We start from the raw sequence: 24,380 nt of genomic DNA, 5'->3' as shown, positions 1-24,380 counted from the left end.
CCAACTTTACGGGACTGATGTTCAGACTCTGAGCTGCAGGATTTGTGTTGTTAGTAGTGTTAGTGGCATGACATGCCGTTAGGCACTGGTAGTAGAACGGTGATGTGGGGTTGCAATATAAGAAACAGTGTGCATTACAGTTGCAGACAGTCAACGTCAATCTGGACGAGGTTAGCAGAGCTTTACTGGTAAAGCTGTTTTATTAAAAGAACAGCGTTTGTGTTGCTTGTCTTCACGAGTATCAGAGCGTTAAAGGAGTACGGACAGGTCCTCTTTCAGCACAGCGATTCAAGAATGCGATTACAGCCAATTGTGCAAAAATTGTTGCAGAAGTTACTGTTGCCATGGCTGAGAATGCTGGAAGCAGTGTGCGATCTTCAAGCAGTACGCAAGCTGTGTATCGACAATTGAACATCCCAAAGTGAACCGTTTGAAAAGTGCACCAGTAGAGGAACGTTCGCTGTGGATGCAAAATGTCATCACATTGCACAACGTTTGTAACCTGGAACGTAAGCACAGTATGCAGCTAACAAATGTTCCCTTTCCATGTCAAAATTAAAATGTGTTTATTTCAATGGTTTATTCGTTATTCATCTTCCGCGTGTCCCTACAAATGTTACCACAAAGTTTCATTGTCCTGCTATCACTCGTTTTTTATGTTGGTGCTGTCATGAAGCGAAAGTTTAATTATGGCCACCCTGTACATTAATATCTATGAGCCTAATCTATTCAGTCCCACCATATGAATCGTTCCAAACACGAAAATCTCAAGAATTAGCCTTGAAGTCATAAACGGTAGAGTTAGTGACATTTAATTTCTATTTAGCGCAAAGAGTGGAAACATCGGCCTTTCGTGACTGCGCAGCAGCCTGAAAACCTTTGCCCGCACGCGTTGGCTCTCCTGCAGACAGGCGACCGCAGCGCCGCACGGCGGCCATCACGCCGGACCTGATCCGCGGCGCGCGGCCGGCCCACCGCAGCCTGCCCGCACGCAGCCGGAGCAGCACCGCCGCCCCCGCCGCCCCCACAGTCTGCGGCCCCGAGCGCCCCTGGACGCTGCAGCGCCCGGACGGCGCCTCCGACCCCTGTGTAGTCGACAGCGACCCCGCTGGAGACTCTGCGCCGGCAGCCGCCTGCGCTCGCCCCCCTGCGAGCCCGCCACACGCTACCATTGCTCTCCGCAGAGACACAGGTACTCTCGCTATAGGTGTCGTGCCCCACGCTTGTGCGACTTCCAGATACTTTTTAGAAATGTGTTAAAATGAATCACTTTAATATGTAAACACAGCACAGAACTACTCCAGACGTACATAGTCACAGCCTACTCCTGTTTAACCGTGAGTGCTGTTTTCTAAAAAAAGATTAGTTATCTGTGGGCTTAACAATGGAGCTCATCTTTCCATCTGAAAACAACTGTACACCCAGGTTATGGAATCTCTCGGTGGAATGAGACTTTCGCTGCATATATTTACATTAGACACTTCATTGACTTCATTGAAGTTCAGAGTATTCCAAGTTTAATGATAATTACAGAAATATTTTTTATGATTAATCCTTACTGAGAAAATCTGTTTGAGGCATAAACAGTTTTTTAATAAGTTTGGTAAATTGTTCAATAGCGTTCACATATTCTTCAAGATATAATCCAATAGAAAAGGATGAATACTTCCAGCTAAAAATGATCAACATCTTAGTTAAAAGACAGAAAAAAGAACTCTTTCACTCTTAGATTAGAAGCATTAAATTGAGAATTCGCTCTTGATTATCATATGAACCTTCTAAAATGACGTTAATACTGGCTTATCACTCTCAACTACGTGCCGGGCCGAGACTCGAACTCGGGACCTTTGCCTTTCGTGGGCAAGTGCTCTACCAACTGAGCTACCCAAGCACGACGCACGCCCCGCCCTCACAGCTTTTCTTTTGCCAGTACCTCGTCTCCTACCTTCCATACGTAACAGAAGCTATCCTTTCTTTCAGGAGTGCTAGTTCTGCAAGGTTCGCAGGAGAGCTGGTTGGAGCCATCGATCAGATGTCTCTCTAGACTCTCACTCATAATAAAAGAACTAAGACATCCAGCGCCATAATGACATGATCCATGATGTTTTCTCTTTTTAGAGTAAAGTAAGTGGGACATGTTCTTGACCCATACACAGTGCTGTTTATTGTGCTTGGAGAATAACAAATGGTTCAAATGGCTCTGAGCACTATGGGACTTAACATCAATGGTCATCAGTCTCCTAGAACTTAGAACTACTTAAACCTAACTGACCTAAGGACATCACACACATCCATGCCCGAGGCAGGATTAGAACCTGCGACCGTAGCGGTCGCGCGGTTCCAGACTGAAGCGCCTAGAACCGCACGACCACAAAGGCCGGCGGAGAATAATAGCAATCTATATCTTTTGCATGCTGACTAGCTAATTTGGAAAGGTTGAGGGGTCCGACAACTTTGTGCTTCGCTTCTTTTTCTTTTTTCCACACAGCGTTCTCTTCCTCTGGCTCACTTTCCTGTTTCTGAATGGTTTAAACATGAACTGAATTACACATGTTCTGCGCCCTCATTAGGTACATTGCACAGTGTCAGGGAGAATGAGGTGCCATTAAAGTTAAAAAGCCTGCAGTCATTGTTCCGTATTCTTGAGGACGATGTATGTTATTAGTATAGTTCCTTTCATAAGCCAATACCGGCCACGAGAAGCAGAATTCACCTTCAAGTTCTTAACATTGATACATGCTTGTTTAGCTGACAAATCATTTGCAAGTTTTATATAGGCGGAGCCCCGTTTAATGGGTGAAATACATGGGTATGGACATCCAAGTAACAAATATGGCTGACTGCCTTACCAGCCCCTATTTCCAGAAAAATGGGCTAGTAGGACACTGAAGACGGAATCACGGAACCACCACTGATTGAGTCGGCCCACGCTAGCTTCGGCCACACCAACATTTTGTTTGGAGGGGGCATAAGTTAGTTCACAGAATAGTATAGCACTGCATTTTATGGTGACATAACATGGATCTCTTAAGATTTTAGCGAGCGCGCTTTCCAGAATGTCTATACACATGTTAAGGAAAAGGTTAAGATCTATGTACCATACAGTAGAATTCTCTGTGGGCATATGAGATCAGTTCCATAAATATGCCTGAAAACACTGAGTGGTGTAATGCTGGCATGGGACTGCCATAGTCCAGTCCAAATCCAATAGGTTGGGCAAAGGAGTTTCTGCTAGCCAACTAATGACTATTGCATGTCGAGAGTGACGCCATGAGGGCCACAGGCGAGGTGATGGCGCCATAGACGGTGCCAGTGATGCTATGAGGGCCCCACACATGGTGACTTAGCAGTAGGCGGCCCCAGTCGTGGTGGCTGCAGCCACGGCGTCGTAGACGATCCTGGTGGCAGGAAGTGAGGCCATGAAGGTCCCACACGCAGGGACTGAAGATATGATGGTCCTGCACATTGTGGTGGTGTCAGGCGCCTTAACAAAGGGTTAGAAGGCAGGATTGTTCGGTGAAGTCTGCCTTCAGAGGGGCCCTCAGGTATTCTGCAAGGCAAAAATACAAGGACAATGATGTCTAACGATGTCAGGAACGAAAAAAACATATGACAGTAATGATTTGTGATACTTACTCATACACTGATCTGCATCGTATATCACCCTTATACATTCTTGTCTGCCAGGAGGCATCTCTTATCAACTGTTCAAGATCGTCATTTGTCATCATGAACATCACACAATTATTATTATTATTATTATTATTATTATTATTACTATCGAGCACATGTAAGTATGATACAAAAGGTTCTTACATAAGAATGACATAAAAAGTTGTTAAAGTAGAAAAAGAAGAAACAGTTTTCATCTATGATGGGGCAGATCCAGCCCTGTGAGCTGATGGGAAGAGTGGAGTCATGGGCTCAGATAGCTCGACCCATTGTCTACCAACAGCTTCACTGTTATCGATACCATCCAGAAACAAGATGAAGAAGAATAACATTCGATTATTTCATCGGTTATTGGCGTCCATTCCTGTGAGGCAATGAACGAAAGAGGCATCATACCTGGGATGGAACATCTTTCTGATTATAGAGTCCTTCTAGCAAGGAGAAGGACTTGTAAGCATTGCATATCGATGATGCAGGGAGAAGAAGGAATATGTATCACTACATATATATATGCTCACTCACTTGAAAAGTTAAGCTCTCGGGCCAAAAACGGTTATGGGTACCACATTTGTAACGAAAACTCACAAGAAAGATTACGCTCGCCGTGTTGTGGAGCCACGGGACTGGCTGCAACCTAAACGTCATCTCGTGAGGCGACCAAGCGTACAAGAGAGACGAACTCGCTCTGAGCTGCATTTGCCCCTGGAACATGATTTCACAGCCTTTATTATTTTTATTTTATTTACACGTCAAGTTCCGTAGGACCAAACTGATGAGCAAATCTCCAAGGTCATGGAACGTGTCAGTACATGAAATTACAACATAAAAGTTTGTTGTTGTTGTTGTTGTTGTGGTATTCAGTCCTGAGATTGGTTTGATGCAGCTCTCCATGCTACCCTATCCTGTGCAAGCTTCTTCATCTCCCAGTACCCACTGCAACCTACATCCTTCTGAATCAGCTTAGTGTATTCATTTCTTGGTCTCCCTCTATGATTATTACCCTCCACGCTGCCCTCCAATGCTAAATTTTTGATTCCTTTTTTGCCTCAGAACATGTCCTACCAACCGGTCCCAACTTCTCGTCAAGTTGTGCCACAAGCTCCTCTTCTCCCCAATTCTGTTCAGTACCTCCTCATCAGTTATGTGATCTACCCATCTAATCTTCAGCATTCTTCTGTAGCACCACATTTCAAAAACTTCTATTCTCTTCCTGTCCAAACTATTTATTGTCCATGTTTCACTTCCATACACGGCTACACTCCGTACAAATACTTTCAGAAACGACTTCCTGACACTTAAATCTATACTCGATGTTAACAAATTTCTCTTCTTCAGAAACGCTTTCCTTGCCATTGCCAGTCTAGATTTGATATCCTCTCTACTTCGACCATCATCAGTTATTTTGCTCCCCAAATAGCAAAACTCCTTTACTGCTTTAAGTGTCTCATTTCCTAATCTAATTCCCTCAGCATCACTCGACTTAATTCGGCTACATTCCATTATCCTGGTTTTGCTTTTGTTGATGTTCATCTTATATCCTCCTTTCAAGACACTGTCCATTCCGTTCAACTGCTCTTCCAAGTCCTTTGCTGTCTCTGACAGAATTACAATGTCATCGGCGAACCTCAAAGTTGTTATTTCTTCTCCATGGTTTTTAATACCTACTCCAAATTTTTCTTTTGTTTCCTTTACTGCTTGCTCAATATACAGATTGAATAACATTGGGGAGAGGCTACAACCATGTCTCACTCCATTCCCAACCACTACTTCCATTTCATGCCCCTCGACTCTTATAACTGCCATCTGGTTTCTGTACAAATTGTAAATAGCCTTTCGCTCCCTGTATTTTACCCCAGCCACCTTCAGAATTTGAAAGAGAGTATTCCAGTCAACATTGTCAAAAGCTTTCTCTGAGTCCACAAATGCTAGAAACGTAGGTTTGCCTTTCCTTAATCTTTCTTCTAAGATAAGTCGTAAGGTCAGTATTGCCTCACGTGTTCCAATATTTCTACGGAATCCAAACTGATCTTCCCCGAGGTCGGCTTCTACCAGTTTTTCCATTCGCCTGTAAAGAATTCGCGTTAGTATTTTGCAGCTGTGACTTATTAAACTGATAGTTCGGTAATTTTCACATCTGTCAACACCTGCTTTCTTTGGGATTGGAATTATTATATTCTTCTTGAAGTCTGAGGGTACTTCGCCTGTCTCGTACATCTTGCTCACTAGATGGTAGAGTTTTGTCAGGACTGGCTCTCCCAAGGCCGTCAGTAGTTCTAATGGAATGTTGTCTACTCCCAGGGCCTTGTTTCGGCTCAGGTCTTTCAGTGCTCTGTCAAACTCTTCACGCAGTATCGTATCTCCAATTTCATCTTCATCTACATCCTCTTCAATTTCCATAATATTGTCCTCAAGTACATCGCCCTTATATAGATCCTCTATATACTCCTTCCACCTTTCTGCTTTCCCTTCTTTGGTTATGACTGGGTTTCCATCTGAGCTCTTGATATTCATACAAGTGGCTCTCTTTTCTCCAAAGGTCTCTTTAATTTTCCTGTAGGCAGTATCTATCTTATCCCTAGTGAGATAAGCCTCTACATCCTTACATTTGTCCTCTAGCCATGCCTGCTTAGCCATTTTGCACTTCCTGTCGATCTCATTTTTGAGAGATTTGTATTCCTTTTTGCCTGCTTCATTTACTGCGTTTTTATGTTTCCTCCTTTCATCAATTAAATTAAATATTTCTTCTGTTACCCAAGGATTTCTACTAGCCCTCGTCTTTTTACCTATTTGATCCTCTGCTGCCTTCACTACTTCATCCCTCAGAGCTACCCATTCTTCTTCTACGATACTTCTTTTCCCCTCTGCTGTCAATTGTTCCCTTAATCTCTCCCTGAAACTCTGCACAACCTCTGGTTTAGTCAGTTTATCCAGGCCCCATCTCCTTAAATTCCCATCTTTTTGCAGTTTCATCAATTCCAATCTGCAATTCATAACCAATAGATTGTGGTCAGAGTCCACATCTGCCCTGGAAATGTCTTACAATTTAAAACCTGGTTTCTAAATCTCTGTCTTACCATTATATAATCTATCTGATACCTTTTAGTATCTCCGGGATTCTTCCATGTATACAACCTTCTTTTATGATTCTTGAACCAAGTGTTAGCTATGATTAAGTTATGCTCTGTGCAAAATTCTAACAGATGGCTTCCTCTTTCATTTCTTACCCCCAATCCATATTCACCTACTATGTTTCCTTCACTCCCTTTTCCTACACTCGAATTCCAGTCACCCATGACTATTAAATTTTCGTCTCCCTTCACTATCTGAATAATTTCTTTTATCTCATCATACATTTCATCAATTTCTTCATCATCTGCAGAGCTAGTTGGCATATAAACTTGTACTACTGTAGTAGACGTGGGCTTCGTGTCTATCTTGGCCACAATAATGCGTTCACTATGCTGTTTGTAGTAGCTTACCCGCACTCCAATTTTTTTATTCATTATTAAACCTACTCCTGCATTACCCCTATTTGATTTTGTATTTATAACCCTGTATTCACCTGACCAAAAGTCTTGTTCCTCCTGCCACCGAACTTCACTAAATCCCACTATATCTAACTTTAACTTATCCATTTCCCTTTTTAAATTTTCTAACCTACCTGCTCGATTAAGGGATCTGACATTCCACGCTCTGGCCCATAGTACGCCAGTTTTCTTTCTCCTGATAACAACGTCCTCTTGAGTAGTCCCTGCCCGGAGATCTGAATGGGGGACTATTTTGCCTCCAGAATATTTTACCCAAGAGTACGCCATCATCATTTAACCATACAGTAAAGCTGCATGCCCTCAGGAAAAATTACGGCTGTAGTTTCCCCTTGCTTTCAGCCATTCGCAGTACCAGCACAGCAAGGCCGTTTTGGTTAGTGTTACAAGGCCAGATTAATCAATGATCCAGACTGTTGCCCCTGCAACTACTGAAAAGGCTGCTGCCCCTCTTCAGGAACCACACGTTTGCCTTGCCTCTCAACAGATACCCCTCCGTTGTGGTAGCACCTACGGTACGACCATCTGTATCACTGAGGCACGCAAGTCTCCCCACCAGCGGCAAGGTCCATGGTTCATGGGGTAGAGGAACATAAAAGTAATAACAGATAAAAATAAAATGTCAATCCATAAGTTTAAGTAAATGCAATCAACAATACAACAAGATTCAGCTTCATTTTTCAAGGAAATCCTCGACGAAATAGAAGGAGTGACCCATGAGGAAACTCTTCAGTTTCGATTTGGATTACTGCTAAGATTTTTGAATTCGATTGGTAGCTTACTGGAAATGGCTGCAGTAGTGTACTGCACACCTTCTGCACAAGAGTTAATGAAGTCTGATCCAATGCAGGTTTGATTTCTGCCGAGTATTAACTGAGTGAAAGCTACTTATTCTTGGGAATAAGATAATATTGTTAACAAGCAATGACAGTAAGGAATATATATATTGAGAGGCCAATGTCAAAATACCCAGACTCGTGAACAGGGCTCGACAAGAGGTTCGTGCACTTACACCACTTATTGCTCGAACCACCCGTTTCTGAGCCAAATATGCTTTTAGAATGGGAAGAGTTACTCCAAAATATAGTACAATATGACATAAGCGAATGAAAATAAGCAAAGTAGACTCACTTCAGATACCGTTCGGGTAGTAAAAATGGCAGCATTAAGTCTTTGAACAAGATCCTGAAAGTGGGCTTTCCACGTCAGTTTACTATCTATCTGAAAACCTAGAAATTTGAACTGTTCAGTTTCACTAATCATATGCCCATTCTGTGAAATTAAAATGTCAGGTTTTGTTGAACTGTGTGTTAGAAACAGTAAATACTGAGTCTTACTGTGATTTAGCGGCCGGCCGAAGTGGCCGTGCGGTTCTGGGCGCTGCAGTCTGGAACCGCGAGACTGCTACGGTCGCAGGTTCGAATCCTGGATGTGTGTGATGTCCTTAGGTTAGTTAGGTTTAACTAGTTCTAAGTTCTAGGGGACTAATGACCTCAGCAGTTGAGTCCCATAGTGCTCAGAGCCATTTGAACCATTTTTTTTGTGATTTAGCGTTAGTTTATTTTCTATGAGCCATGAACTTAGGTCACGAACTGCTCTATTTGAAACTGAGCCAGTGTTGCACACAACATCCTTTCCTACCAAGCTAGTGTCATCAGCAAACAGAAATATTTTAGAGTTACTCATAATACTAGAGGGCATATCATTTATATAAATAAGGAACAGGAGTGGCCCCAACACTGATCCCTGGGGCATCCCCCACTTGACTGTATCCCTCTCAGACCCCACATCTCAGCCATTCTCAATATTGTGAATAATGACCTTTTGCTGTCTGTTGCTAAAGTAATAGGTGAACCAATTGTGAGCGACTCCTCACATTCTGAAATCGTCCAACTTGTCGAGCAATATTTTGTGATCAACACAATCAAACGCCTTACTTAAATAAAAAAAAATATGCCTAGCTTTCGAAACCTTTTGTTTAACCCATCCAGTACCTCATAGAGAAAAGAGAATATGCCATTTTCAGTTGTTAAACGACTTCTAGAGCCGAACTGTAAATTTGATAGCAAATTGTGTGATATAAAATGATCACTCATCCTTACATACACAGCCTTTTCAATAAATTTAGCAAACGCTGATGGCATAGAAGGAGGTATAAAATTATCTACATTATCCCTTTCTCCCTTTTTATGAAGCAGCTTTACTACCGAGTACTTTAATCGTTCAGGAAACTGATCATTCCTGAAGGAAAAATACATGTATGGTTAAATACAAGGCTAACAGGTACAGCACAGTACTTTAATATTCTGCTACGCATTCCATCATAACCATGAGAGTCCTTAGTCTTCAGTGATTTAATTACTGATTCAATATCCCCTTGTCTGTATCACAGAAGAGTATTTCAGACATCAATCTTGGAAAGGCATTTGCCAAGAATGTTTTATAATTCCCTGTACAAACCAAATTTTTATTTAATCCATTAATTCACCAGCAATGCTCAGAAAATGATTGTTAAATACTGCACATATATCTGATTTATTAGTAACAGAAGTACTTTTACTATGAACTGACTTTATATCGACAGCCTTGTGCTGACGACCAGACACTTCCTTCACAACTGACCACATGGTTTTAATTTTATCCTGTGAATTAGCTGTTCTATTTGCATACCACATACTCTTTGCCTTCCTAATAACATTTTAAACACCTTACAATACTGTTTATAATGGGCTATTGCAGCTTGATTGTGACTGCTTCTAACATTTTGATGAAATTCCCACCTTGTTCGCCAGCCGGAGTGGCCGTGCGGTTCTAGGCGCTACAGTCTGGAACCGAACGACTGGTACGGTCGCAAGTCCGAATCCTGCCTCGGACATGGATGTGTGTGATGTCCTTAGGTTATTTAGGTTTAATTAGTTCTAAGTTCTAGGTGACTGATGACCTCAGAAGTTAAGTCGCATAGTGCTCAGAGCCATTTGAATGATTTGAACCACTTTGTTCTACATGATATCCTTATCCCACTAGTCAGCCTACCAGGCTGCCTATTACTGCAAGTACCCCATTTAGAACGTTCTAATGGAAAGCAACTCTCAAAGAGCATGAAAAATCTGTTAAGGAAAGCATTATATTTATCATCTATGTTACCGGCACTACAAACATCCTGCCATTCTTGTTCTTTAACATGAGTTAAAAAATTCTATGTTGCTGTTGGATTAACTTTCCTACATAGTTTGTAATTATATGTGACATTTGTTTGAGTACAAAAGCCTTTTAGTTTTAAAATTTGTGCATCATGGTCTGAAAGGCCATTCACCGTTTTACTAACAGAATACCCACCTAGTAATGAAGAATAAATAAAGATATTGTCTATGGCTGTGCTATTGTTCCCCTGCATCCTAGTTGGAAAAAATACAGTCTGCATCAGATCATATGAATTTAGGAGACCTACCAACATCCTTTTTCTTGCACCATCATATACAAAATTTATATTGAAGTCACCACATATAAATAATTTCCGGTACTTCCTACAAAGTGAATCAAGAACCCGCTCTAGCTTGAGCAGAAATGCTCTGAAGCCAGAGTTAGGGGACCTATAAACAACATCAATTAGAAATTTAGTTTCACTAAATTCAGCTGCCCCTTCACAAAATTCAAATATCTGTTTAGTGCAGTGCTGTGATACATCTATGAACTCATATGGAATACTGTTTCTTTATGTGCATAGCCACTCCCCCATCCTACGAGGAACTCCTTGAGAAACAGCCAGTAATCTGTATCCTGGTAAAGGAAGTCTCTGAATTGTCAGATTGTTTATGTGGTGCTCTGACATACCAATAATTTCAGAGTCAACATCTATAAGCAGTTCACTAACTTTATCTCTAATTCCTCTTACATTTTGATGAAATATGATAATTCCTTCCCTACTTGGAAACATGACATCCTCTGAAGGTGATCCCGTTGTTAGAGGGACTTCGTTTAAGCTGGTATACATATAAGCCGGTATACCTATCAGTTGACTTCAATCTAAAAAAGGGGCAGCTCTAACACCAACTACTACAGAAAATTTTCCATTAGTGATACCACCACTACCCACTACACTGTCACCTATAAGCTTTGCCAGCCTCCTCTTCCCATACCTACTGAGGTGCAGGCCATGCCTAGTGAAACCCGATCTACTGATAGACCCAACTGGCACCACTGAAATGTGACCCATGCCCTCTGCCATCAGCGCCCTCCCCAGCCCCATGTTAACGTGCCTAACAGCCGCATTAAGATTAGGCCGATCATGACGCTGATACAGTTGCGCATTAGTGCCACCAGTTTGAGTGGCTATCCTTACCAGATCACGACTTACATCATGCTCTCTGCTGGCCGGTGTGACCGAGCGGTTCTAGGTGCTTCAGTCTGGAACCGCGCGACCGCTACGATCGCAGGTTCGAATCCTGCCTCGGGCGTGGATGTGTGTGATGTCCTTAGGTTAGTTAGGTTTACGTAGTTCTAAGTTTTAGGGGTCTGATGACCTTAGATGTTATGTCCCATAGTGCTCAGAGCCATTTGAACTATCATACTCTCTGTCCCTATCAAGACTGTCCCCTGCTCCAACCGGCCGCGGTGGTCTAGCGGTTCTGGCGCTGCAGTCCGGAACCGCGGGGCTGCTACGGTCGCAGGTTCGAATCCTGCCTCGGGCATGGGTGTGTGTGATGTCCTTAGGTTAGTTAGGTTTAAGTAGTTCTAAGTTCTAGGGGACTTATGACCTAAGATGTTGAGTCCCATAGTGCTCAGAGCCATTTGAACCATTTGAACCCCTGCTCCACCCACTATCACTACCCGATCCGCCTTCATCCTACATAGCTCCCCTATGCTGTCAGTCACCTAAGCCAACCGTGCACTAGGCTTCACAATGCTAGTGACCTGCCACTCAGTCCCCAACACATCCTGCAACTGCTGGCCCACACCTCTACCGTGAGAACTACCTTGCAGCAGAACCTTCTTCTTTCTGTTAGACTTTGCAACTGACCTAGGCCTCCTAACTGCTGAGGATTGGTGCATGTTCCCTACATCTACAGCTACAAGAGGCTCCTCTCCACTCAACTCTGATAGTTGGTCAAATCCATTGCATATACGCAAGGCGTAACTGTCTGAATACCCTCCTACTCCTAGCTGCCTTCTTGCAAACTGCCAGTTCCCATTCCCCATCACACTTCACCCTCCTCAACCTATCTATTTCCTCCTTTTCGTGTTGTAATTGCACCTGAATGGCACAGATCTTACGCTCCTGCTCCTCTATCAACTTATTTCTACTACAGATTCTTCATTCCCAGGAGAGGATTTCGCTATAATGCCCACTGGCTTCCTCACTGAATCCCCCCCCCCCCAATGTGAAAATAGTTTTAAAAAATCCCACACCGCAACCCACTACTCACAAACCTACGACGGAGCACGCACTTCTCACTCATGGTAAAATTTTACAGTTACTGATAAAAACTATACATCTACATCACCTAACTTCACTTACACCAGTAGAACTATTTATAGAACTAACAAAAGCGGTCTAGAAATTCTCTGTCTACTAAGAAAGCAACTACTTGTATGAATCATACTACACCACAGCTAATACCAATACCAACAAAACTTCACAAAATTATTAGCTAAAACTAAAACTTCAAGAGGCCATTGGAACACTCAACAAAGTTAAAACACTGAATGAAAATTTTACTGAAATGTTTCGCTAGAAACAACAAGAAACGTCACCTGAAAACTAAAGCACGAAATTTACTAAATGACTTCAGCTTACAGAAAACTCTAAAAAAAAAAAAACACAGCGAACGAATGTTTTCAAAAGTTTATTAAATCGTTACTTCGCCACAAACAGAAAGAAACGCCGCTGAAAACTACTAAAAGGAATAGAAAGGTGTAGTAGTATTTACAAACACAAGAAGAAAAGGCGGATGGTGTTTTACAAGTAGCATACATAAGAAGAAACATGCAGAGGGAAAGAGATCGCATTAGCACTCACTATGTTGTTGCTGAACTAGCGGGCTGCCTACAAAACAGGCGTCAGCTTGCGGATTGGACGCGTCCAGGGAGTAAACGGAAACGACAGACTCAAACTGGCTCGTATTCGCCCCCGCTACATCACTGAAAAATCTACACATAAGAAGAGGAAATACGTAGTACACACATACACGGAAATGGGGACTCATACAAATAGGGAGAAATACGTTAGATAATAGTTCATCACAAGATGTGTATTCACACTTAGCTTCAAAAAAATCTCGAGTTAACGTTTCTGGTGCCACAGGTCCAAACCAACTCGCTGCTCCCTCAGGGCAATCGGCGAACGAGAAGTCAATTGTTTCGCTCCGCACTAATGGTGACGGTATATCACCATGTGCAAAGACAGAAAATCACAATCACATTTTTTTGGGCTACACGGCAGTGAGCGAGTACATTGGTACATACACAAAAAGTTCACAATACGTATCAACATCAATGCGAGTTCACTTGTCTCCCTTTCCATTGGAGTATTAAGGAGAACAAACTGACTGCATTTGCTTCGTGCTGGAAGTGGTTCTGCTGGCTGTTTGGTGACGACTGACCTACAATCCCGGAGCCTGGCCTATTAACAGGGCGCTGGTAGGGAAGCGGGTAGGGGCGAGGGGGAATGCATCTAGCATCAGAACAGAGTGATACAACCAACCCACCACAATATCTTCAACCAATCAGAGACGAGAGCGCTGCCGCCGTATTGTCTCCCTCCCACCAATCACAATGCCCACATCCAGGAGAGCTTGATGCCTATGCCACAGACAAGTTGGAGTAGGAACATAGCTGCTGCACTATGTGAGCCGGACATAAAAGCTGCCGACCAGACTTGACCTGTTGTTGCAGAGAAGCCCAGATGACCTATTATACTGCGTCAATGAGCAGCTACTGATGCGACCTGAGCATTGTTCTGGATGATGTATTAAATTTCTGTACCAGACAAACCCTGTCTGTAAGAGCTCAATCATCTGTCTCTGGTACAGTGGACGAATGCTACTCCATAGTAAGGCCCTGTGTGTTATATAATGAATTTCTATAACAGCTAGTACAGTAGAGTTCTGCACACTATATGACATTCACATATGTCGAAGTGGATGTTGCTGTGTACAATAAACGTTCACCCGACAAGAGTACTCTAATAAATTTCTGTACTGTCTGCTGATGTAGAGTCCTGCAGATAAGGCAGTGTCCTACCATTGTAACCACAAGACAGCGTCAGTATTCAAGTGGGCTGAGAAGGGTTCTCAGTGTCTGAACCTGCTATATTTTAGACTGCCACAGTGTGAGCACTGAAAACACACACGGGGAGCACCTGCCACAGGGGCCGCCCAGGGAGCACATACAGCCACGCCAGCCCACAGCAATGGGCGCAAGGAATAAGCGGCGCGTGCCTGTCGACGAAATCAGTAACGAACTTCGCCTAGTGAATCTATGGCTCTATGTATACTGGGCAGCTTGCGTAGGGGAGGGGCTGATGAGAGCAGCCGACCGATACCGATTTGGAAAACGTATTTTGAAGCTGTCTGAAATGCTGTCTCCAGTTCTAGAACGCAAACACGGGGAGAATTTGCATACCAACCATTGAAAAATCTATTGGTAAGAGAAATAAACCAAATGCATAAATTAGTTTTTTAAAAAAATGTTTATTGATCACCCAACTTAAACGTCATTTCACATTATTTGAAGCAAAAATAAAAGCATTGTTCTCTCCATTTTCTTCTCTATACATCTTCTTGAGTTGGCAGACTGCCGGACAACAGTATAATTCAAGATAATATACTGAAGTGTTGTTGAATATTTTCTGCGTCCAGAACACTTCGTCACTATCTTTGGCATAAACTACATTACCAATGTGATAAAATTGCTAAACGTCATCAGCACATGTTCCTGAGACACGCCAGATTCGTCCCAGTCCTTTGAATGGCGATTTTGCGTCAGTCATTGTCATTTGATATTCCTGAGTGATTTAGGAGCCTGAAAAATCGGAGAGAATGTTGCTGTCACATGTCCAGAGTTCATAAAAGCTAGGAACACCAGATCTTTATACACAAACTCTCCAAATTCATCCATGAACCCCTGGGTGCCAGCAATAATATTCACACTCTGAGACTCCATCGTCAAATGGTGTTGATGTGGTGTATCACTCGTTATTTTATACCACCTGCTGTACAATTCTAGTCAGTGGGCAATATAACAAGCTCTATACGAAAACATCAATAGGTCCATCTTTGATAAGCTCCTTCTGCTTCAATGTGTCTGTAACACTGATTGTCACTGACTCCTTGAACTTCTGTGGACTCAGTGTACATCCAGATCCATCATGTAACTCATAGCAGGAGGGACAAAACTTTGAATACACGTTTCATAATAGACTGCACACCGTGTACTCCAGTTCAGCTGTAAGTTATCGAACAGGGGTTGGGTTGTTTGAAGGAAGAGACCAGACAGCGAGGTCATCGCTCTCATCGGATTAGGGAAGGACGAGGAAGGAAGTCGGCCATTTCCTTTCAAAGGAACCATCCCGGCATTTACCTGGAGCGATTTAGAGAAATCACGGAAAACCTAAATCAGGATGGCCGCACACGGGATTGAACCGTCGTCCTCCCAAATGTATCGGACAGGTAGAATTCTCCATTTAGAAAGACCTTAGTGTTTGTTAGTTTACAGCTGTCGAATACACCTGAACCATTCTTCAAGTCTCTTTTCTGCTTTGTCTGGAACGCCAATCTAATGAACTACTGCCTTGCTAGCTGAATACGCTTTTTAACTGACAAGACTGACGTTCAGCGGTCAAAAGAACTCAATATTCATATAATTCCCATGAGCGGAAAGATAATGGTAGTATATCAGAGGAATTCAAGACCCCCAAGAACCATAACTGCTCTTCACCCGATTCTGTAATGTGCTGCATTTGCCCGATGACCTTCTCCAGCACTATCTTATTCTATTCCAGATTTGGCTCTTTCTCAACATAACAGTTGTTATCCATGGCACTTCTCACTAAAATCGGTTGTCATTTCGAGTGTAAAATAGCACGTTCCATATCTTCAGAGAACCCCATAAGGCCACGTGGGATTAGCCGAGCGGTCTAAGGCGCTGCAGTCGTGGACTGTGTGGCTGGTCCCGGCGGAGGTTCGAGTCCTCCCTCGGACATGGGTGTGTGTGTTTGCCTTTAGGATAATTTAGGTTAAGTAGAGTGTAAGCTTAGGGACTGATGACCTTAGCAGCTAAGTCCCATAAGATGTCACACACAAAAAGAACCCCATAAGCATCTTGAGAGGTAAGCAGACACCAAGTCAGTCGTATTCACTTACATATCCGTCTATGAACCATCCTGCACTCTGCAGACGATTCTCGTCAGAAGCTGACAACGGAAACATATGTCTTAAGGGTAGATGTGATAACCGTGCTACGAGTGTGGTCGATTTCTATGCCGTTCAGTTCATATCTTATTTCTTGAAACAGAAAGGTGAACACGTTACACGTGAGTCGCGAAGTCAAAACTACACTTCTAGGTAAAGGAAACCGCTGCCTGAAAGTGTCAGTGTATCCTGTTGTTGAATCAAAATTCGTTCTTCATCGTTACTGTTAAACGTCGCTGAAGCAAGCGGTTTATAGGAAAGATATTCCTGACAGATGATTTATTCATCATATTGAATGGAAGCTGTTGTATCGAGTGACGTCGTTGTACGCTTTCAAACCTGTCGCTTTAAGAAACTTAAAATTTGCGTTTCCATCGCAAAGTGGTGTAGTGGCGACTGTGAGAGTCGCATACCCATACTGCTTCAGGTAGAGACATACAACTATCTCCTCTCCACAGAAATCAACTAAATTTCCGTCCTGATCTAGAATATTAATCTCGAGGTGGTCTATTGTCCGGATAGTCAGTGAGAAAGATAATGAGATGTGTGGAACCTGTATACTATTGATCCCTGGGTCTACTGCAGGATAAAGTATCCGTAGATACTTGGCATTAGTCGGTCGTTCAGTTATGAGTTTGTGGCAGTATTACAATCAACACAGATTGTGTTTGCCAGTAACATAGTCATAAGTTATGCTGACTCGTATAATTTATCAAAGATATTCTGTAAAACGGCTCTTTGAGAAACCAAGTAGAGGTCCTGTTGAGGCTTTCTGGCTAAAGTCTGTTCGCTGATCCATAGTTTTATTTCTGTTTTAAACGTACAAACGTTTGTGTGTAACTCGAGCCCTTTTACAAATTGTTTTATATATGCATTAAGATCGTCAGTATCGTATGAGCCGGGGTGGGGGTGGGGATTTGCAAAACTTCGCCACCTTCCAAATGAAGCTTCCTCTTGCCTTGGTGATGTTCAGAATGCTATTGTACATTTCAAGATTGATCAACCCAATATTCCATTCTCCCTTTCGAAGGTTAGTTGACGGGAAGTAATTCGCTTTTAGTACCGATGATCGTCCTCTCAAAGTTGAGCTGTGAGACATAACATCTCGATATCGGCTGACGCATTGACGTCCATGCAGTTGGTTTTTATACATTTGTCAGGAGAAACATTAGACAGAAACGTCAACAGAGATACTGATCGAGGTATTGGTAGCGTCGGAAGTTGTAGAACATATGATTGCTGTAGGTAAAGTAACAGTGCAATTCTTCTAGTTGACTAAAATCATAGTACGAGTCGACGTAGTAAACATCATTCCCATTCTTCGTAACATACGCAACCCAGTAACTTCCAGATCCTCCTGCAATGTCGAGGTTCATAATACGAGGTGCATTCAAGTTCTAAGGCCTCCGATTTTTTTTTTCTCCGGACTGGAAAGAGATATAAACATGCGCATTGTTTTAAAATGAGGCCGCGTTCATTGTCAATACGTCCCAGAGATGGCAGCACCGTACGGCAGATGGAATTTTACTGCCAGCGGCGAGAATGAGAACTGTTTTAAATACTTAAAATGGCGACGTTTTCCTTACTTGAACAGCATGCAATCATTCGTTTTCTGAATTTGCGTGGTGTGAAACCAATTGAAATTCATCGACAGTTGAAGGAGACATGTGGTGATGGAGTTATGGATGTGTCGAAAGTGCGTTCGTGGGTGCGACAGTTTAATGAAGGCAGAACATCGTGTGACAACAAACCGAAACAACCTCGGGCTCGCACAAGCTGGTCTGACGACATGATCGAGAAAGTGGAGAGAATTGTTTTGGGGGATCGCCGAATGACTGTTGAACAGATCGCCTCCAGAGTTGGCATTTCTGTGGGTTCTGTGCACACAATCCTGCATGACGACTTGAAAATGCGAAAAGTGTCATCCAGGTGGGTGCCACGAATGCTGACAGACGACCACATGGCTGCCCGTGTGGCATGTTGCCAAGCAATGTTGACGCGCAACGACAGCATGAATGGGAATTTCTTTTCGTCGGTTGTGACAATGGATGAGACGTGGATGCCATTTTTCAATCCAGAAACAAAGCGCCATTCAGCTCAATAGAAGCACACAGATTCACCGCCACCAAAAAAATTTCGGGTAACCGCCAGTGCTGAAAAAATGATGGTGTCCATGTTCTGGGACAGCGAGGGCGTAATCCTTGCCCATTGCGTTCCAAGGGGCACTACGGTAACAGGTGCATCCTACGAAAATGTTTTGAAAAACAAATTCCTTCCTGCACTGCAACAAAAACGTCCGGGAAGGGCTGCGCGTGTGCTGTTTCACCAAGACAACGCACCCGCACATCGAGCTAACGTTACGCAACAGTTTCTTCGTGTTAACAACTTTGAAGTGATTCCTCATGCTCCCTACCCACCTGACCTGGCTCCTAGTGACTTTTGGCTTTTTCCAACAATGAAAGACACTCTCCGTGGCCGCACATTCACCAGCTGTGCTGCTATTGCCTCAGCGATTTTCCAGGGTTCAAAACAGACTCCTAAAGAAGCCTTCGCCACTGCCATGGAATCATGGCGTCAGCGTTGTGAAAAATGTGTACGTCTGCAGGGCGATTACGTCGAGAAGTAACGCCAGTTTCATCGATTTCGGGTGAGTAGTTAATTAGAAAAAAAATCGGAGGCCTTAGAACTTGAATGCACCTCGTACCACATTCTCCACTTCTCCATATCTCTCCAGGAGCCGATCTCTCAAGAACACCCTATGGAATCACCAGATACGCGATTTTTTGACGAATTGAAGCAGATCTGTTACAGCTATAAGCATTTTTCCTGTCTAAGCCCTTTCCCGTATGATTTTAAACAGAGTTCTTTCCCAGTAGAAATAGATTCCATAAGCTTGTTATGTCTTTGCTACTCCTGAAGTTACCATTATGCACCCGGTGCGTTCTTCATAGTCCATGCTATGGTGGCGGCAGCACCGACCAGAGACGCGGCTCCTGACAAGTCAGCCAGGGCTGCAACCGAAAATAGAATGATTCCACCTGGTGTCTTAGGTAATGGTAGAATCTAGGGCTATTTAACGCGTCGTCTTCTTTTTACTCCTTTCCACTTCAGAATACTTTAAGCCGCCAACAACGATGACATGCCTGATCAGTAGATTAATCTCTTTCTCATTGTGTGCCACACGTTTTTGTAATTTCGCTCGAGGCCCACAAAAATGGTACCCTGCTATATGCAATTCGATTGGTAAACTATAGAGAATACTACCTTTACTGTGCACAATGCGCATTCTAAATGGTTCTGAGCACTATGGGACTCAACATCTTAGGTCATAAGTCCCCTAGAACTTATAACTACTTAAACCTAACTAACCTAAGGACACCACACACACCCATGCCCGAGGCAGGATTCGAACCTGCGACCGCAGCAGCGCATTCTATGACACGTGTTATGATACTGCATGCTTGGAAGGTTTGAGCACATTATTATGAGTTTATACTACATCTTTAGGGTCCACCCAGCTGTTATGCTTTGACTATTTCACTGGTCCCATGCTCCCTCGATGTCTTGCAACACACTATACGAGAAACACGTCGGGTTTAGAGCTTCTCTGCAAATTCTCTGTGTACAAACTACCGGCAGTTTCCCCACCTTCACCGTCTTTTAAGAAGTAAGTCCTTGGATTTGCATGTCCCATTTTGGAAACTGTAAATACCTCCATTAACCAGTTCAAACGCTGTTATATATTGTGAAATATGCACCAAATCGCCTACATCGAATTTCTGTCTGTGTGAATCCAGCTTGTTAATGAGATTGTGCATTGTATTTAGAAACTCATTGTCACATACATCTTAGGGCGCATTTTAATGATGTTATGTCGACAGTGCTTACATTGACCTATTATTTGTGGGAGAATATCAAGCCACAGATGTGATCCTCGAAGATAAAGCTGTACCCAAGACGGTTTTTTACTGTCCTCTTGAAATGCTCCACAATACTCGTTTTCTTGTGAATGAATGTCGAGTAGTGATGTATTCTGCACTGATTCATTATTAGCTGTAACAGCGATTGTAGAATTCACCTCCATGGTAAGTCTAAAGATTGTCGTGGCAACGATTTGTCCCTGTCTACAACAGCTGTTCAAAGATGTCTGCTACTTCCTTATCAGTCTTCAGCTTCACAGCTAGAGCTAAGGCAAATTTCGAATACGTATCTATAACCATTAAAATATTCTTGAAGCCTCTATTTGCTCGCGACTATTGTCCCCAATGAGGTCTGCCGGCCATAAATCATCCAAACCATGTATAGTAATATGTATACCTTAAAATGCCCTTCTCGTTGGTTCATGGAGCTCTCGGACAACCGTTTCCATAATTATTCAATAACGCGTCTTTCTCTCAGCTCGAATATGACATATATAATTTCATTCATGTCCGCTGTATTCCCCCCGGTGCTTGATGCTGTGAGCGGCTGTAACCATTCTATGACTCCGCTAAGATTGTTGTAGTCTATGAACTGCACAGGTCACTTGTTCATTCTCTTATACTCGGTATCTCTACTTTCACCCACACCATGTACAAACTATAATGCAGGTCTAATAATATTCACGTATTTCTTGTTGTTTGGGCTTTTTATTCCTCCATCTAGCGTGCTGTTTAGCCTGTGTGTATTAGTCGTAAATAATACACTACTGGCCATTAAAATTGCTACACCACGAAGATGATGTGCTACAGACGCGAAATTTAACCGACAGGAAGAAGATTTTGTGATAGGCAAATGATTAGCTTTTCAGAGCATTCACACGAGGTAGGTGCTGGTGGCGACACCTACAACGTGCTGACATGAGGAGAGTATCCAACCAATTTCTCATACACACACAGCAGTTGACCTGCGTTGCCTGGTGAAACGTTGTTGTGATGCCTCGTGTAAGGAGGAGAAATGCGTATCATCACGTTTCCGACTTTGATAAAGGTCGGATTGTAGCCTATCGCGATTGCGGTTTATCGTATCGCGACATTGCTGCTCGCGTTGGTCGAGATCCAATGACTGTTAGCAGAATATGGAATCGGTGGATTCAGGGGGGTAATACGGAACGCCGTGCTGGATCCCAACGGCCTCGTATCTCTAGCAGTCGAAATGACAGGCATCTTATCCGCATGGCTGTAACGGATCGTGCAGCCACGTCTCGATCCCTGAGTCAACAGATGGGGACGTTTGCAAGACAACAACCATCTGCACGAACAGTTCGATGACAGAATGAGATTTTCACTCTGCAGCGGAGTGTGCGCAGATATGAATCTCCCTGGCAGATTAAAATTGTGTGCCGGACCGAGACTCGAACTCGGGACCTTTGCCTTTCGCGGGCAAGTGCTCTACCAACAGAACTACCCAAGCACGACTCACGCCCCGACCTCACAGCTTCACTTCTGCCAGTATCTCGTCTCCTACCTTCCAAACTTAACAGAAGCTCTCCTGCTCCTGGTAGAGCACTTGCCCGCGAAAGGCAAAGGTCCCGAGTTCGAGTCTCGGTCCGGCACACAGTTTTAATCTGCCAGGAAGTTTCAGTTTGACGACGTTTGCATCAGCATGGACTATCAGCTCGGAGACCATGGCTGCGGTTACCGTTGACGCTGCATCACAGACAGGAGCGCCTGCGATGGTGTACTCAATGACGAACCTGGGTGCACGAATGGCATAACGTCATTTTTTCGGATGATTCCAAATTCTGTGTACAGCATCATGATTGTCGCAACCGTGTTTGGCGATATCGCGGTGAATGCACATTCTAAGCGTGTATTCGTCATCGCCATACTGGCGTATCTCCCGGCGTGATGGTATGGGGTGCCATTGGTTACACGTCTCGGTCACCTCTTGTTCGCATTGACGGCACTTTGATCAGTAGACGTTATATTTCAGATGTGTTACGACCCGTGGCTCTGCCCTTCATTCGATCCCTGCGAAACCCTACATTTCAGCAGGATAATGCACGACCACATGTTGCAGGTCCTTTAAGGGCCTTTCTGGATACAGAAAATGTTCTACTGCTGCCCTGGCCAGCACATTCTCCAGATCTCGCACCAATTGAAAACGTCTGATCAATGGTGACCGAGCAACTGGCTCGTCACAATACGCGTCACTTCTCTTGATGAAACGTGGTATCGTGTTGAAGCTGCATGGGCAGCTGTACCTGTACACGCCTTCCAAGCTCTGTTTGACTGAATGCCCAGGCGTATCAAGGCCGTTATTACGGCCTGAGGTGGTTGTTCAAATGGTTCAAATGGCTCTGAGCATTATGGGACTTAACATCTATGGTCATCAGTCCCCTAGAACTTAGAACTACTTAAACCTAACTAACCTAAGGACACCACACAACACCCAGCCATCACGAGGCAGAGAAAATCCCTGACCCCGCCGGGAATCGAACCCGGGAACCCGGGCGTGGGAAGCGAGAACGCTACCGCACGACCACGAGATGCGGGCCGAGGTGGTTGTTCTGGGTACCGATTTCTCAGGATCTATGCACCCAAATTGCTTGAAAATGTGATCACATGTCAGTTCTAGTGTAATATATTTCTCCAATGAATACCCTTTTATCATCTGAATTTCTTCTTGGCGTGGCAGTTTTAATGGCCAGTAGTGTATTTCAGCATATGATCGCATCTCTTTGTGGAGATGCGTGCTAGAATTCAAAGTTTTTAAGAATATCAGATTCACTAGACCAGGTGTTCACTCAGATTCCTTCCCTCCAGAGTGTATTAAGTACCTTTCCGAACATAGGAGTGCACGGTTTATACTTAGTGACTCTGTACATTCTGTCTATTTGGCTAGCACTGTGATAGTTAAAGTAATCGGTAATACTATATCTTCTTCTTCTTATTCACCTCTTCTTCTTCTTCACCCCTTCTTCTTCCACCATCCTTCACTTATGAGAGCCTTTTAAGATTTCAGTTACTGGTCTAAACGTCTCTGAAACAGTATTATGTCGCTATAACTTTCCTAATTTCAGCAGTCGTAATTTATGGGGAATTGCCTTACTCGCATCGATGACTTTGCGTTTTGCCAACATGCTCCTGCATACTAAATCGACTCTGAGATGGTGTACAACTTATATACATACTTTAATGCATAGGGTTTCCCTTTCGTATGTCTAACACTCGTTCAACCTCGTTAATCTTTGTATTATTGTACTAATTAACCTTAAAATGGTTCTGCTGCTTTCTTCTCGTATATTTCTTTCCTCATTATTTACAGGAAGGCTTTTCTCCATATCTCCTAATGTTTCTTCAGTTTCATTAGCCTTCTCAGATTCCATTTTTAGGGCATTCCCCCAACGCCTGCATTTCCGTAGTATGACGTTTGAGAGTTCCGGAGATTTTTTTTTTCAATGAAACTTTTACGGGAGTCAACTTTTGTGTCTATTTATAGATGGCTATTCGGTCTGCGCATCATACCTTTGCAAACCTGTCCACTGCAAGCAACGTACTGATGCAGTTACATACAGGTACACTACCTTTCAATAAGAACGTCCTGGAAATTTCGTCTGTACCAGCCACCATTCAATCTCCTAGTTTTACCGACAATCAGAAAACCATACTGCGAACTACTCCAACAATTGCTGCATATGGTGACGAATTCATTGAGTGACGTGTCGGTTCCTATATGAGGTTGGTAAATATGCTTTAAATTTAGACTGTCCTATTTGAAAGCGATAACAAGTTCCGCATTATCCCGAATCAGCTGTTTTTGCATCCTTGAGTAC

The 24,380-nt window shown here is 43.3% G+C and overlaps 1 protein-coding gene and 1 non-coding gene across 2 annotated transcripts in view; one reads left to right on the top strand and one right to left on the bottom strand.

Moving 5' to 3' along the window:
* The window catches only part of LOC126092733 (uncharacterized), a 179,117-nt gene that overhangs the window by 121,936 nt on the left and 32,801 nt on the right, over positions 1-24,380 (top strand). The window contains exon 6 of the mRNA XM_049908459.1: positions 908-1,192. Coding sequence (XP_049764416.1) covers positions 908-1,192 — 285 coding nt within the window. The remainder of the gene's footprint in view (positions 1-907; positions 1,193-24,380) is intronic.
* Positions 1,818-1,892, bottom strand: Trnas-cga (transfer RNA serine (anticodon CGA)). Its single transcript has one exon. It is a non-coding gene; the product is annotated as a tRNA-Ser (tRNA).

This window comes from Schistocerca cancellata, chromosome 7 (assembly GCF_023864275.1).
Source record: "Schistocerca cancellata isolate TAMUIC-IGC-003103 chromosome 7, iqSchCanc2.1, whole genome shotgun sequence".
NCBI classification, from domain to species: Eukaryota; Metazoa; Arthropoda; class Insecta; order Orthoptera; family Acrididae; genus Schistocerca; species Schistocerca cancellata.
The sequence above is the reverse complement of the archived record's forward strand: the minus strand, read 5'-3'. Positions and strand labels throughout refer to the sequence as shown.